We start from the raw sequence: 17,444 nt of genomic DNA, 5'->3' as shown, positions 1-17,444 counted from the left end.
TACCCTAAGGAATGGGGCAGTGGGAAGCGTGTCCTTGCCATTGACTGATGTCAGCATGCTTTCCTCCGCCTGGGAGAGGATGTTATTTTTCTATTACTCTATAACTGGATTTCTTCTCTGCACTACTTACTCCACCCAACAAGCGTTTCCTTCCACAAGGTCAGGGAATTGAGTTGCTGACGTTCCAGCAGTAGCAAGAATACTTTATCCCTCTCCAAAGGTTTGCTGTTTATATAAGAGGTGGGAATTTATGTGACATTCTAATATAAATTTGGGAATAGTGATGTAGTTGAAACCTGCATGCTTAACCAGATATTAATAAACAGAATGGAAACAAAATGGCAGGAGAACACCACAAAACTGAAGGTGCCTTTATTCAGCCTGACTATTTATTGTCAGCTATCTACAGCCACAGTAATGCTTTATAGACAGTCTGAGATACCAGCATCTTTCCACGTGCATTATCAATGTAAACTCTCAATAGCATCTCATTTACTGATCTGTATGCACAATACTGGTCATGAGCCTTTTCTATTACAGTAGGTAAGGATAAAGCACTAACCTCTTCCAAAGACAAAAACTTAAAAATCAGATAAAAAATCAGGTAAAAATCTGTAACTTTATGAAGTCAGAGGAGCAAAAGATACTGTATGTGGTCTTATGGTCTGTACAGATTACTTTATCCTCTCTTCATTATTGTATGGATCTGGCCCTTATTCAGATGGGTATTAAAAGAACCTGGAATGTGTAAACTATTCCTTGTCAGGAAGCAGATAACCTGGGTGCCATATCCCTGAATAACGCGATACTCCCCTGCTGTCTCTCCCAAGTCCTCAGAAAAAAATGTTGAGAAATATCTTTGTGTAACTCGGGGACTAAATCTAGTGCTTTCATTTTGAAAGTGGACATTGCTGTTAGGGACAGCAGCAAGCACTCCACTCAGATGTAGGAACAGTAATATAGGTTTTGGGTTGCTCTTTAAAACACTTAATTACTATTCAGCACCTTGCAGATGAAGACTAATCCACACTTTGAAGTTTCTATTATATGTTTGGAATCACAGACACACTAACCCACACAAAAGTAGCAGTGCAATATGACCCTTCATTTTATTTTCTTACTTCTGCACATACTTTTCAGGTGGAGTATCTGTGTCTTTAAGACTAATTTTGAAAGACTTTTAATTATCAAATTACCCTCTGTGCTTAACTTTTCCTAAAGTATATTGCATGTCAGATACAGACAGTGCTGTCTGTCCTGTAGTAAGTACCCTTAGTAAGCATAAATGTAAAAAGCACACATTTGTACTTCATTCTGGTTCATTATTATTTGGCCTCCTGATGCCAAGACCCTAGAAATTCTGAACAGTAAAACAGAGTGAGTGGGTTATTTTTATTATAGAATACAACTGGGCTGATTTAGGTTTATTGAATATTAATTTTTCAAATACCTTGATTAGCAGGGGTTTATGGCTGTTTATAACAGCTATGTAGGTTAGCCATTATCCCTTTTAAAAAGATTTGCAAATTATTTTCCTCCAAACTCAGAGCATCAGTTGTTTTTATAGAGAATCAATTTTTAGGCTATGTGTAATGCTGTAGTGATGTCCAAGACTCAAATATCATAAATCTTTGTAAATGGAATGTCTTAATAAAAAGAGACTGGCATTGTCAGAAGAGTAGTCAGAAATTGTTGAGCACTGAAAACCAAAGCACAAGAGTCATTAACAGCACATTTCAAACATGTGGTCATAGCAAGGGAAGAGACTGCTGTTTTGCTGCTCACTGTATTCTGTTCTCAGGGGTCTTGTATGCCAGTCTGGACACACTGAACAAATCTGTCCTGAGCAGCTGTTGTACTTGGCCCAGTTTTCTGGAAGAGTAAGGAGAAGTAAGGGTGCAGACACCTCTTGATTCTGATTCACTTCAATTTAGGAATTACCGATCCTAAATTGATGTGTGTGATACATTGATTACATGGCTGCTTGTAGTGTTAGGCTTGTTTGGAATCTGTTGCTCTTTTCAAATTGCTGTTTGGTACTAATTACTTTCTGAATAAAATAATAGGTGCTCTTTGTTTTTTGAAGAAGTCCCTGCAGCTTATAACTATTTCTTGGTGGCCTGCTTTGATACACTTTTGTATGGGTTTAACTTCTCTAAAGGAAACACTAAGAAAGCATTCCTGAGCCTGTAGAGGCCTCTTTCATGACCACTGTCTTGAAAGAAAAAGGATTGTTCTGCTGAAAGACTTATGATGGATTGCAGTACTGATCAAGAATCAAAGATATTCTCTCTGTATTTAATATTCTAGACCTACTGCCTTGAGACTTCCCTAGAATCTCTGTTCCTGACATTTTATCTAGAGAGACCTGTGTAGCCTTTGGCACTGTTCAGCTGTGAGAACTTATGGCGATTATCACAGTGCTGGCCATACAGAGTCTGGCATTGTAATAGACCACAATAAACAGAGCTTTTTAGTTGTCCCTGAGAATAATGTGTAGCCAATATAGGCATAGAGTCCAAAAAAGTGTCTTCCTGACACTCACATCTCTGGCCCCAAACAAAAAATGTTTGCATGGTTACTGATGCAAGACAACTTTCTACTAGTATTTCTGGGGCATTGGTAATCAAGCTAAGGATTTTCAGGGAAGCTACAGCTTTCTGGGAAGTCATGATGGCATACTAACTTTTTTTCCCCACTCGCTCTTTTTGATGCTTCCACAGTCTTTTAACCATACTAGGTTGGGGGGTGTGAAGCTGTAGTGTGGTAAACTACCTTTCATAAAGGCAGGGATCTCAGCTGCTGTGGAAGGCTACAAAGCAAACTCATTCAGCTTGTTCTTGTAAAATGTAGGAAACATTTTACAAGTGCTTTCAAATTTTACTGAGATCTAAACATTCAGCTGCCTAAGTCTATTTTCATTAGTCTCTAATACAATTAAGGAAGAAGTTGTAGATTTTCCAGGAGTGCAGCATACTTGCCAATATATTCTGAAAGCTGGTCCTGAATATAAGGGATGTGACACTTAACAATGGTATGAGTTTTCTGTTAGAGTTTCAAACATTGATTGTTTCAATAGCAGCCTAATCCATAGATAATACTATGTTCTTATGAGTTCTCCTTAGCTCTTGAAATCTTGTGTAGTCCTATGTTGAGGAGAATCTGGGTGTTTTCTTGTGAAGGTGGTGTTACTACAATCATCTCAGCTTTGTTAGCACCAGCCCTCTGAATTCCCCTTCTGCAAGAGAGGTTTTGTACATGAAATGTATGATGTCTCCTTTATGTCTAGTGCAATGGTTGAGCATAATGGACCTTGTTTAGAAATGAGTGATTCTTCTGTAAAACAAACGGTGCTAAGAAGCTTGCAGCTTGGGTTAACATGCTAGACTTTCAAGGTTTAATGTTGCTATTTCACAGTATAGGTGCTTTGTGGAGGGGCAAGGAAAAGACCTCACCTGGATTAACTACTCTTAAGAGGCTAACAGTAGCCTCTCAAAACAAAATTCTTGTATATTGACCTCCTTTGCTGCAATTCTTTGATACTTGTCGGTGTGATTATCTTGTTAATCAAAAGTTTTCGAACACACTGAATTAATTCTTAGAACCATGACTCTGGGCTGTGATTGGAGTTGTTTTTTTCCCCAAGAAGTGAATTAGGCTTTTCTCAAGTTCCTTTGGTAGTGCCAGTTTTGTAAAGATGAGCAGATGCTTGTGTGCTGGTTGTATGAATGCCTACCTAGGGACTTGTCTCTCATTCCTGTTTGTTGATGTTGTATGTTTGATCACCAGAAAAAGGGAAGAGCAGCTTGATTGTGGTACTGACCTCTCTGGGGTGCTTGCCCTTGTTGAGGGGACTTGGGGTTTCTCTGAACCTGCCCAGGCTACATGTGGTAATTTGTTTATGCTCACTGACACTGGTTGCAGGATGTTCCCTGTACTCCTGCCATCCTCCTCATTACGGAAGAACTCTGGCTTTTTGATCCATTGTAGATCCTCATGCCTTCGATCCTAATGATAGGTTATTTTGATCCATGCCAGCCTTCTTTTCCTCTGTTTTATACCTATGAAGGCAGAATAAAATGACAAGCTTATTTTGGCAGCTAACTGGAAGGAACACTGGGATACAGGCTCATGTGACTTGACTCTGACTTACCTTATCATACATACAGCATTAATGTAAAGTTCGGCCGTAAATTATTGGCAGAAGTGGGCTCAGACTCTTAATCTGAACAAATAAATGATTAACTAATTTTCTTCCCAGAAACTTTATCCAAGGCAAAGTAAAAATGCATGGATTTGAACTCTTGATTATATTGTCCAGCTAAGAGCATTCAAGCAGAAAATGCTTGAAGATCGTCAAGATTCCCTCTAGGTGGAGAAAGATCATCATAAGGTGTTGATCATAGGCTGCTGCCGGGTGATAAATATGGACCCTCATGGACACTGCTCAAACTGTGCATATAGCCTCTCTATTTTTTTTTTCATCCCTGCACATTTTACATGTAGCAGTACCTGTAGTTCTTCATGACTGTGAGCTCTGTGTGTTTTGGTGCTGCTCCTATCCAGAATTTATTTCTGTTGCTCTTTAGGTTAAAACTGCCTTCTTGGCTGTTGAAAGCCAAATGCTAATAAGAATTAACAGTACCAGCATGAAAAACATTAGAGGAGAGTTCTTCTTAATTAGGCAGTATGTGAACATGTAATTTACTGACTGTACACAGGTTGGTCCTTTTTTCTTCAAATGTTTAAGATTTCAAATGTGGCTGTCTGTACAGATTATGTATGAAGTTGCAATATATTAGGAGGTGCTTGAATCTGGTTATTTGAGATCGTGCTGTGCCAAGAAAAAAGTTTTATTTATAATAACAGGCAAAGAATACTATGGTCACAAGCAGCTTGTTCCAAGTGATGCTAGCAGTAGATCAGTTAGTCTCTTCTGTGAATGCCAAAGTTTTGGGGCAGGGTTATAAGTGTTTTGGTTTTTTTGTGTAATGATGTTCAAGTAATACTACAGAAACATCTGTCCTTCCACTTTACAAATAGATCAAAGGAATCTTGATGTAACTAATATCTTCCTCAAATTTTTCTTAGTTCCTAGTGACTAGAAAAGCATACTTATGGACAGTATCTCAGTGCTATGGGTAAATGTTTATCCAGAATAGTATCTGGTATTGCTGGACACAGAAATGCTTTTTGCTGTAGATTTGTCTATGGTGTCTTTTAAAGTCTTGTAAATGAAAGCACTATGATACAACAGTAAATTCTGGGAATGTCAGGTAGTAGTAGTACCTGTAGTGTGAAAATAAAAGCAATGCAGCCGCAATTCTGCACACGTAGTGTGAGTGTGGTTACGTGGCTGATTCAGCAGTTTGTAATATTAAATTAGCTTCTTGTAGGTTTTGTTGATCAGAAATGTAATTCATAAAATCCAACATAATCTCCTGATGTACTTCTACAAAGAGCTGTGAAATTTCATGGAGTATGTGTCTGTCGCCTGACTAACTCCTGGTAACCATCTTCAGGACTTCTAATGAAATTATGGTGGGAGAGCTTTTTCTATTTAAGTTAAATATGAAAATCTTTATGCTTTCCCTGTGTTTTCTGTGTGAAGTACAGGCTCAGCAGTTAAGAACTAGGCTCCTCCCCAGTTGCCTGATCAACATATGTCACTGGCAGGACTTCGTAAAAGTAAACCTGGAAGTAAGTTACAAACTTGTAGAGACAAACACAGTGAAACTCTTAAGTAAAATGGCTCTTAAAATAAATATTAACTAGAATTTATAGCTCTTTTGCATAAAAAGTTTGTGAAGAGATGTATTCTTTACTTCATTGACGTTTGTTTCAAAATGGATCAAGCATTAATTGTTTGATTTTATAAATTTTTGCTCCTTATTTGTAGGAAGTAGAAATTGTATTGGAAAAGTACTGGATAAAGAATGAATGTGCATGTATGGAGGGAGAAACTTCTGCCAACTTTTCCATGTGTACTAACACATTGGAGCTTCTATAATTATCGATGGAGGCAAGAAATCGCAGTTCTAGACTATGGGTTAGTATATTCAAGATCTCTGTAATATTTAGTGATTGGGAATGTCAATTCACATGTCAGCATTCTGTAACTGATTGCTGATTGTCATTCTCTTTCACAAACGGTGTATTTTTCTTGAAAATTCAAAATGCAACTTCATTAACTTTGGTTTGATGCTCTTAAAGAGATAATTCTGGCATTGTTCTTTGTGTGCTGAATCAGGAACACAGTCAGGAGATCTGTTTGATTTTTTTTTTTTTTATTCTTTTCTTTCTCCTTCTCTTTCTTTCTTTTCTAAGTGAGCTGTAGACCACAGCATATTCAAAAACTGAGTTAAATGAAGAGAAATTACTGCTGAGTTACCTGTTTTAAAAAAAACCCAAACTCTTCATCTTGGTCTGACCATATATGATCAGAGTCACTAAAAGGCAAAATACTTGGTTCGGACTTGGAAATACTTTAAATGGTATAGTGCAAAAAATCTGGTAGTCTGTCAGAAGCTGTTACTGCTCCAACAATTTTCCTCGAGTTCTGTCCTGTGTAGAGGAGTGACAGCAACTGTCTATTGCTCCTATACTGTGTCTACTAGGTCCAGAAGTATAAAGTGTTTAATAGTCTTTAAGTAAATAATTTTACTGTCTCTACTTCATCTTGATCTTTTCCAGCATGGCTTGTATGGTGATTACTGGGTGCGGGGGTTGATCATTCTTACTACTTAATCTCTTGTGGTCTTCTTCAGTTAAAGCTGATACTGTATCTGTGTTACTCAAACTATTCTGATTATCACAGTTCATACTTGAAAAGACCTGTGAAGGCTCCATTGCTTCATGGCATCCAGTAGGACACTGGATTTATTGTGAGGAATAAAGCTACAGTCTGGAGAATCAGTGTTGATTTGGATGCTTTGTGAGCATCCACATAATTTCAGAGTGAAATGATTCTTTTTTTCCCTAAGTTAATATCAGACATAAAATACAAACTGCTAGGGGAGGCATTGACATAGGTGCTTCACAGTTTGTGACCAGGGAAGTGATGCAGTAGTAGTTTGTGCTTCATACTAGTATAAGACAGCATGTCCAGTGTAGTACTCTGTGTGGCTGTTGACTTGTCAATCAGTGTGTCACATAGCATACTTTATGCCAGTCTTCTAAATTCTGGCATTAGCTGCCAGTGAGTTTCAAGATGGAGTTGTTAGCACCGAGAAGTGCATGGACTTTGACAAAGAGTTTTTATTCTTCTGAGCTCAGTGCTTTGCATTATTACTTGATTAGCAGAAGCACTCAAGCTGGAATCACTGCTCATCCAGAACCTATACAAGAGCTGTATAAGGCTTTCCTTCTCTGTCTTAGACTTGTTTTGGTGCTTTTCTCCCCTTCCAACCCAACTAAAAAGTCTTTTTGCTTTCATGAATTATGGAAAAGCACAAGAGATCTAATACTGTTGTTGCTCAGAAATCAGTAATTAGGCTGATAGTATGTTCATGTTTGCTGTGTAAAATGACTTGAAAGTTGCGTAATGACTGTCGCTCTGTAAAGGTCAAGTTATTTGAAAATATTGGACAACTGCATGAGTTGAAGGCTAATAAAAACATTTTAATTGAGAAGGTGGAGAGGAAACAAATAAACATTAAGTATTCTGTTACCTGTTTTTTGAAGTTTGTTCTAAATAAATTTTCAACACATATGTAAAAACCTTTGGGAATTACTTAAAATTTCTTCTGTCTTGGATTTTCTGGTGTCTTACTTTGCTTTCCTAATTCCAAGGATGCTATGGAAGGGAATTGAGGAGTAGTTACTAACCCCAGCTGGATCTCCCATACCCTAGATCTGATGTGTATTCAGCTGTGTTATTAAGCTTCAGAGTGAATAATTCTTAGTTTTATTCATGTCTCAGTAACAAGGAAAAAAGGTTATTTCATACATTGATTTAGACTCTATTCAAGAAAAGCATCTCAAACAGTCTGTGAAAACACAAACAATGTTCAAGGAGGCTCTTGACTAGAGGCAAGGCATGTGGGGCGGTCAATCCTCCCATTCAGGTATGAACAGAAAATTTACTACTTGCCATGTGTCTTGTGTGAGGGATTTTTGATACTAGTATGTGGCTGCTATACTTCCCTGGTTTGTTATCACTTGATATTGCTGTGACAACTTGGCACTTCATAAGGCAAGTTAAAAGAATTTGGAAGGTTCCTGATACACTTAGGTTGAGAGAAGAAGCCATAAGCTGTGATCATGCTGATTCGGGTTTTATCACTAATATTCTATAAGCCATTTTGGTAATTCTTGGTGGCTAAAGGAATGTATGTGTGTCATTATAATTCGTGATGCTACAAATAAGAGTACGCATCTCTGCAGTGTGATAAGCTTCTATCCCTCTTTTTTGTGCTTCTTCCCCCCTGCCCCTAGCAGCTCTAACTTTCCAAGTATTATTCCCAAAATAATTTCAGAAGTGTGTGTGTTAGCTACTGGATACTACTCCCCCAAGAGCAAAAGTACTGTCTGTCAACAAATAAAGATCTTAGCATTTTTGTAAAAAATCCCAAGAAAAATTTCATGTATAGTGTGCTTTTGCTCTGGTGGCAAGTTAGTTTCTTTAGTTACATTTTGTGTGGTAATGTTTCTGTACCTGTGTCTTCAGGGGAAAATAAGGGATAATTCTTCTGGTATGGAGGAAGGCAGTTATCTAATAGATACTTAAATTTCTGGAGATTTGTTTGCAGGAGGTTTAACTGAATATTCTTTTTCCTTCATTTGGATAACAAATACCCAGGAATTAATAAGAAAACTGCTTACAGGTTTTTTTGCACTGGACAGTATAACTGCTGTAGTTTTAGAGAGTATAGCTGGATAGACAGGCTAGGACATCTGAAGATGTTACAGTGCTCTTGTTCATGCTGCACTGTAAAAATGCAAATCAGGATTTTTTATAATATAAAAGCTGAGCTGTTCTTGAATACAAGTTAAAAAAAAAATCATGTGCTTCATTCTGAGCATACTGTATTGATGGTGTTCTGTGCCAGATTGTTCTTCAGTGATGGCATGACTTTCAGATCAGACCAGCTGGAATATTAAGTCTGTGTGAACTAATGCAGCTGGAGCAACAGGTCAAAAGTAAATCCTTCTGGAAAATTATCCAGAAGGTGATGGCTGCAGGCAGGGTTATGCAAATGGGTTATATTCAAATACAGTCTTACAGCCTCAAGTGGGCTGATTTTTCCTGTGTGTGTAAGAATTTCTGGGTCATTGCTCTGTAAAGGATGTGGAGTTCTTCAGACCTGAGCTGTTCTTTCTGATTGGATCTGAGAATATTTGCCATTATTATTAAGTATGCAATCTAATACAAACTAACACAAGAAACTTCTTATAGAATGGCATGTTCTCACCTCTTCTGTGAAGAAAGAGATGGACTGATAAAAACTCTGATACCTGGAAGCCTGGAACAAATACTGGTTTTTTCATCTTTTGGGTGAAGGCATCCTACAGAAATGTGAATAGCCTGAATGGTGCCAGGAGATCAATTGAAAATGGGAGATGGTGAGAGGACTGCCTAAGGAGACAGGCAGAGAGCTGAGCTGTGTCATAGGATATGGAAGAATATCCTGAATGGCAGTGCAGAGGGGAGGTGTATTGGTGGTGTGGTGACTTGGGGTGGCATGTTGAGTTTTTGTGAATTTTGGAGTTTAAGTTCTAAACTGATCTGTAGATCATGTGTAAGAGTATGTAGCACCATAGTAGGGACCAGATAGAACACAGCATTGTGGAGAAATTGAGCTGTGTGACACTGGTGTGTCGATACCCCAAGTGCAAGCATTTCATGCTAGATAGAGTGCAGTGTGAGCACCATAAAGACACTCCATTCCCCAAGCAGCCTGTTTAATAGCCACCTGTGGTTGCTGTATGATTGGCAAGTCAGTCTATCTAGATCATGTTTCTGACAGTGACTGGTAGCAGATGCTCTGAAAAAAAGGTGCAAGGAATAGAGTAGTATCCTTTTTCCCAGTAATTAGAGGTTTAGGGAATTCAGAATAGCTTAGATGGAATATATTTCATATTTAACAGGAGCTGACAGATTATTTTTTTTTAGTATTACATGCATGATCTCTGCAACATCTTTTGACAATGATTTGTGATATATGATTTGCTGTATACAAATGTGTACAGGTATAGCTATTTTGCTTCACATTTTGCTTGAGTATCTGCATTGTCAGGAGGAAATAATCATGCTGGAATACGTATGCCAATATTACATGGTCTCTGTGCATTATGGAGACTTAAAATGTATAAACTAATTCATTATCCATTATCCATTCATATCCATTATCCATTCATTATCCAACTGCTTTAGACATATCGTATCTGTATATAGTGGTGCTGTAAGTACAAAAAAGAAATGGGGGCATGCAGAAAGTGGAAAAAAGGGAATCCTAGAACTGAATGTGAATGAATGTGGGAAATTAATTTTTACAATTAGAGAGCAATATTATGCTTTTAATTTCACTGAGATGACCTACATGGTGGGATAGTGTTGTCCTGTATAATTATGTCCAACCCTTTATGAGCTTGTGGATGAATTTGTCACAGTCTTATTTGGCCTTTTTCTTTCTCAATAAAATATGTCCTGATTCTGTTCATGACTTGTAAGAAAGTCAGTTATCTGAGTAATATTGTCTTGGCATTCATGCGTCACTGATAGTATATAGCCCTTTATGCAGTTTTCTGGGTGCTGTAGCAACAAGCCAGTAATGACTGATGCTTGGCTTAGTTTAAATGAGAGAAAAGTATCTTTTTGTGGTCTATTAACTCTTTTTCTTTGCCATATAACTGTCTTGAAATAATTCGTGTTCACATTGGGTTTATAAAGAATGATTAGTTCCCTTTTCATTTAGCAGGTGTCATCTGACTATTTGTTATTAGCTGTCTTGAAGGCATTAAGTAGAAACTTCTCAGGTGATTTCTTTAGCTGAATTTTGCACTTCTGCTGAATATGCTACTTGAGCAGTTGCTACCTCTAGATGCTTTTTTCTGTCTTGTCACAGTACTCGAGCAAGCCTCTGTATGGCTGTGTGATGAAGGAGATTGGGGATTGATTTAGTTAAATATGACCATGCAAAGATAGTTATGTTTTGGTCTTTTTGTTCAGGTGATGGTACAACTGCTTACGCTGGCAGAATTTAAAGTCTGAGACCCTAAGAATGAGCTCCCTAGGCACCTGTAGGGAGAAACAAAGCAGAGGAATGTCTAGAGGCTTCGGTTTGACCTCTGAGCTAAATAACTTGGGGATAATCCTAACCAGCATAACAGTGTTTTTAGAAATACTGAGATGACTGCCTGGTTCCTGGTCATACTTCCCAAACATTAGGAGCTTGGTCAAGGTCTTAACTTTTCTTAGATGTTGTTTGTACTGTGATCAAAATGTAGCTTCAGATCACAAACAGAGTAATAAACATCCCAGAAAGACGACTGGGGGAGAATGAACTTTGTAATTACTGGGCATGATTTTACAATCAGTAGTACATTTTGCTTTAAATATTCAGCACTGTCAAGTAATAGAAGTAGGAAGTGAACTTTTCATTGGTCTCAAATGAAAATTAACTTGGATGAATTCAGGAACCTGCTTGCTTGCTGCTGAAGTGTCTTTGTTAACAGTCAGTAACAGAGCCATAAAAGTCAGAAAAGCATAGCCCTTTTTCAGTACTCCTGAAAATTTTGGCTGTCTCATGTCAGTGTTGCTAGCTAGGTGCAATCACTGTATTTTGATGTGAGTGAAAGGCTGGTGGGAGAAAGGGACCCCTCTTCTTCAGTAGGGCTCAAAAAAATGACAGGCAAATACAGGTACAAGAGATTGAAAATTCTGTGGAAATTTCATAGATTTCTTCTGAATTGTGTGGATGACTTAATGAAAACATCTAGTCTTGTGTCTGTTACAAGGATTTGGTATGTGCATATGTGAACTTTCTGCCATATAGGTTATCAAGTAACTCACCGAATCTCCCTCAGTTCTGTGTGCTTAAATCAGTAAAAATGGGCTTTTCTTTGTAGTGTGCCTATGAAAGGTTGTATTGTAAAGCTTCCAGTGGTCACTGCAATGCAATGAAGTGATAGCCTTTCTTACTTGCGGTCTGAAGAAGATGGGTGGTGTTTTCCTTCCAGCAATCACTAGCAGGAGCAGGTAGTCTTAAACATGCTTCAGCCACTGTTGCCCCCATGCTGGTCAGAAAGAGAGTGCTGTGCTGACAGAGCTGCTGATTCTCCCCTGATTCATGAAGAATTAACCCATTATAGCTGCTGTATGTAGTCTGCTTGGTTTTCTCCCTCCAGCTTGTGTGTGGATCACCGCAGAGGTGAAGTGTAGAAAGGGAAATGATCCTTGAGCAGAGTAGGAGCAGGGGTCTTGGCAGGTGGAGCTGCCTTCCCAGTGGCATTATGTGGGCAAGCATCTGCATACACTGAGGTTTTGCGACTTCTCATGGCTGATGAATTTCAAGAGATACAAAGCCATGAAAAAAAGCATGGGTTTCTGTTTGCATAAGTTTAACGAGTCCTTACTAAAGGTTCAGTGCATAGACTCCGACCTGTTTCACTTCAAGTGTCAGGTATGTTTGAACTTTAAGTGAAACATTAGCTAATGCATGTCTGGATTTTTTCCTTCAAGAGGCCCTGAGTCTCCAAATACTTTCTGGGATGTGAGACTTTACTGAGGTTTTTCATTACTAGATTTTGAGAACTTTTGTCTGCGACACTCGTATTTTCTTAAAGCAAGTAGCAAGGCTGGATTCAGTCCATTATGTGAGAAGAAGAATGGGTCTGTATTCCCTGGAGCTAGCTGCCCTTCTGGAGGAGAACTTTAAGGGATGTGTTTACTAAAATGAACTGCTGGCAAATGGAGGTATTCTTGTGTCTGCTTTGGAGAGATGGGGAGTGTGTGTCAAGTCTCAAGCTGCTGAGGAAAAAGAGGGCATAAAAAGCTATTTTCTTTTCCCTGCCCCTCTCCTTTTTTATGACCCGTTTTAAAATTAAATAGGGAAGATAAACTGCTGGAAGTTATACTCATTCTTTTCAGGTGCAAAAGGGAAAGGCAACAAGCATCTGCATCCTAAATGGACTGAAATCTCTAGGTATATTAGAAGTTAAGTTGTGTTTAGGTGAATACCTTCATATAGTAAGATCACTTTTTCTTGACTGTAAAATCCAGAGGATTTTATCAGGAGTAACAGTTGTTCGGTGAAGCTGATTAGATGCATCTGTCATCTGCTAAATAAGCACTTAAAATTAATAAAAATTTTTACTTTTTTTCCATTCTGTACCTGTTTGAAAAAGAACTTATTAGTTGGTACAGTAGAAGGGATAAAGCACACAACTTCTGTAGTTTGGGTATTACCTTTAACAAAATCACTGCACCTAAAGCATGCTGCTGGACACTGTCCACTTCTGCTCCATCCCTGTGTGAATATTTTGGCAGTGTCCTGTAAACAGGATGTGGAACTGTCGGAGCCATGTTAGACTTCAGTATTGGAGTTTTGGACGTGTTACGTACAAGATCTAGCTGGTCATGAAGCATGTATACATGTGCACAAGCTTCTTCCTTTTCTTCTCCTGAGACACAATTAGTTTAATCTCTTTGAACTTGATCCCAAAGACCAAATACTCTGGATTAAGCACAACGTATAATACTGCCTTTTGTTTTTTGCTATTGCTGCATTACTTTTCCCATGCTGTTAATCTGGAATTGTTTGGAATAGCCTTAGAGCTAACTAGTTGCTCTGTGCTGCTTGGTAGTGCATGTGTCTGCAAAACACATTTTTGATACCTTACTGTGCATGTTATTTCAGTTTTGAAAAAAACAAGCACTGTTCTGATGCAGATTTCAGACTCAAATCCCAGTATATAAACCCTTCCCTGATGGAGACACACTTCAGTGGAGAATCTCTAAATGGGATGCTTGAATGGTCTGTGGCCAAGTAAATAAATATTTCCTCAGTTTCAAGAAACATGGCACACAGCTGCTCCTCCCTCCTTGTTGCAAAATAACGGGCCATTTGCTGACTGAAGCAAGCTATTGACATTATTGCTAGCAGCTGCTGAACTCTTAGTGTTAACTTAAACAGCTCATAAATGTTAATTATGTTGCAGTTTTGTTAGAGCTCATCTGCATATCCCAGAGGCACTAGCTAATATGTCATGCTTTTTTCCCCACATGAACTGATGACATTTCTTAGTGGAGATTACAAATAATAATTTCCTAAGTAAGTTCAGTAATTTTACTGTAGGGGTGAAAATTTCTTCAAATCTGCTCTTTTAACTACAGTTTCACTAGTACTGGTATAGGTTTACTTAAATGTGTGTCAGTAGGCTCAGAGCTGCTGTGCATGTGGTGGAATGAGAATGCAGTAGAAGGGCATATGCTGGGTGCTTACTGATCTGTTGTTGGGAGGTCTGTAACAAAGTTAAATCCAAAGCCAAATTGAAAAAAATCTGTTATCCCATGCATTGGCTTAAAGTCGCTTTCATATTGTTATGGTTTCACTGCTATACAAGTGTGAAGAGATTACAGGAAATGTTTACAGGCTACCGTAAAAATGTGTATTATCTGCATAGTAACCATTTAAATGATATTTTGGGACCTTTTAACAGTCCCTCCCACTCTTCAGCCAGTGGGGATATGTTCTTAATAACAAAGCTCCCAAGCAAAGTAATCCTTTTTTCCCTTCAGGTCAGATTCTGCTAATGTTCTTTGTAGAAAACACTGGTAAACTTACAGAACCTGTTTTTGAGATGGTCAAAATGATTGTGACTATAGCATGAATGAAAATGTAGATAATGAAATGAAAGCTGCTTTATTATCATGGAAGTTTAACTTTTTGATTTTAGTCATTGTGAGGGTCAGAAAGAGGATAGTGTTGTTGCTAGTGCATACTATATAGAAAAGTTGTGCTTGCAGCATCTAAAAGTTGTTCTCTCATCCTTACTTTTTTGTGATCATCCAGTGGACCTTTTTCTCTCAAAGGCAGTGGTATATGTTTGCCAGAACTATACTTTATGCTTAGTGGATGTACTTCCTACCAAACAGGTTGGAATTGCAGGTAGTCTGGGCTTCTGGTATGAGCCTGTGATTACAGGTTAATCTGGGGACAATGCAGCCATTTCCATGTAAAGCTATATGCTCTCTGCTGTGTATTTGGATGGTACTTTGGTTGCATGCTTGTGTTTTTCGTCCTCAGGATTCTTTCCTGACTGCCTGTAGAGGAATTTCTGTCCTTGAAGTGGTGTGCAGGCAGGGACAAGTATTGCAGACTGATGCTAAATGGATCTGGTCCTGTATGGTGGGGATGCGTCCCAACTTGAGCTGGAATCTCTTGGTCTTTTTAAGATAGACTTCATGCAAGAAATTACGATATGGGGTGAGGAAGATCAAAATACGACCAGTTGTTTGGCTTTTCTTTTTTGGGGGATGGTGAAAGTATCAGATCAATGCTATGGTATCAATGCTATGGTATCAGACCATACTGAAATCTATGAGCAAGGGTTTGATCTCACAACATACATTCATCTAATTTCCAGGGACGCAATTAAATGTCACTCTTCTTCAAATAGATGGGTGTGAGAATTGGATTCTGGATTTACTCCTAAAAGCCTGGAGAAATACTGGGTAGTACACAGTCTAGTAGCTTTTGGTTAGAAATGAAGCAGAAAACTTTTTGAGAAAGTAGAGGGGGACTCCAGATTGTGTGTGTGTGGTTCAAGTATAATTCAATTACTGATGTTTTGGGAAAAACATGATAGAAAAAAGAATTCTGGATTTTTAAAAAAATTTAGAGTTCACTTATTTCTGAAGAAGGTGGTGTAGTGCTAGTATGACCATCCAGCTATCAATTCTGGTCACATCTTTTCAGTACTTTTCAACATGTTTTTAGGTTTTGTTAATTTTTTCCTTTTATTTTTTTTCCAAAGGTGCACCTAACAATTCTACGTTGCCCTTGACTTCTGCCCCATCTACATGCTTGTCTCGTGCAGCAGATGGAGACAGCTTGTTGAGATTAGATGCAATTTCCCATATTCAAAGTGATACTTAAAAGAAATAAGTAGAAAACACCCAATTTAATTATCTCAGTGGTGACTCCAAGTGTCTTGTTTTGAGTCTGAAAGTAAATTTCCTGTGCTGCATCCTTAAACTGAGAATAGAAGTACACTCAAATGACTGAATTCAGGAAATAAATTAAGAAAATGATGATTTGAACATTGGCCTTCTTCAAAATTCTGGTTCAGAAACACCTTTTTATGGCTGCACACCAAATCATAATTTAAGTTTTTTCAACCACATTGCATGTATTTTGGCTTTGGTGTGAACTGAGTGCTGATGAAAACCATAACTAACTTGGATGAAAGTTTGACACGTGTAGAAAGATGTATGCCTGAGAAATCACGGCTAATGAAGTAGTCCTAAGTAAGTCCTAATGCTTATCTCCAGATTAGTCTCTGGACCAAAACAATGAGATAGACAAAAGAAACAAATTGTCCTGAGTAAGAAGCTTTCCTTGTTTTTGTTTGTTAATTCTGTAATGTACTCTAAAGTCTGAATGGATGACCTAAATGTTACTGCAAATCTCATTGTTCCAAGTTTCTGAGCAAGGGAATAAATTGATCTTAACCATTAAGTCCTGCTTTCAAGGATTTGACTTTGGATTTGTAAAGGACACTTCAAGAAAGCAATAATTATAACATGCATAGCATACAGCAATGTATGGTGTACACTGATTTCTTTGCAATCTTCATTTTGAAACCCAAACTGGCTAGTGAATTGCCAAAGTGCTTACCTGTCCAGGTGGGGAGGGTGCATCACCAGCACCATCTTTTGTATTATTTGTGAGGCTCCTAAGAAGGAAAAAACAATCAAGTTGATATGGCAGAAACTTGTGTTTTGGTATGTAACTTGTGTGGGGAGAGGAAAAGTGATGAAAAACTGAAATATTTAAAGGTACGAAAGAAAAGTTGTCAACAGTTTTAATAATATTTTCTCCTTTTTTTTTTCCTCTTGCAGACTTTCAAGTGCTGACCTGCTTGGTCTATTAAGTTATTATAAACTTTTGCTGCTCTGCGAACATATAAAGATGTCTCGCAGCCCTGACGCTAAGGAAGACCCTGTGGAATGCCCTCTTTGCATGGAGCCTCTGGAAATTGATGACATCAATTTCTTCCCTTGCACCTGTGGCTACCAAATCTGTCGTTTCTGTTGGCATCGTATTCGCACTGATGAGAATGGACTTTGTCCTGCTTGCAGAAAGGTAAATCCCTGGAACAGCAGCTTGTCTTGCGTATTTCACAAGGCTCTTGCATTTTGTTGGTACCAAAGACATTCTTTTCCTTGAGGGAAACAGTCGTCTAGTCATGGCCTAGATCAGGGGCGAGGTGTTGGATCT

The 17,444-nt window shown here is 38.3% G+C and overlaps 1 protein-coding gene across 5 annotated transcripts in view; it reads left to right on the top strand.

The window, feature by feature from the left end:
- The window catches only part of CNOT4 (CCR4-NOT transcription complex subunit 4), a 76,789-nt gene that overhangs the window by 15,649 nt on the left and 43,696 nt on the right, over positions 1–17,444 (top strand). For all 5 annotated transcript variants that reach the window (XM_014249066.2, XM_088055581.1, XM_005519465.3 and 2 more), the window contains exon 2: positions 17,066–17,309. In XM_014249066.2, the coding sequence (XP_014104541.1) occupies positions 17,136–17,309 (174 nt within the window). In that variant the 5' untranslated portion in view covers positions 17,066–17,135. The remainder of the gene's footprint in view (positions 1–17,065; positions 17,310–17,444) is intronic.

This window comes from Pseudopodoces humilis, chromosome 5 (assembly GCF_049639895.1).
Source record: "Pseudopodoces humilis isolate 2021_Gansu_Grassland_sample_001 chromosome 5, ASM4963989v1, whole genome shotgun sequence".
NCBI classification, from domain to species: domain Eukaryota; kingdom Metazoa; phylum Chordata; class Aves; order Passeriformes; family Paridae; genus Pseudopodoces; species Pseudopodoces humilis.
Note: the sequence above shows the minus strand (reverse complement) of the source record. Positions and strands in the feature narration are given on the sequence as shown.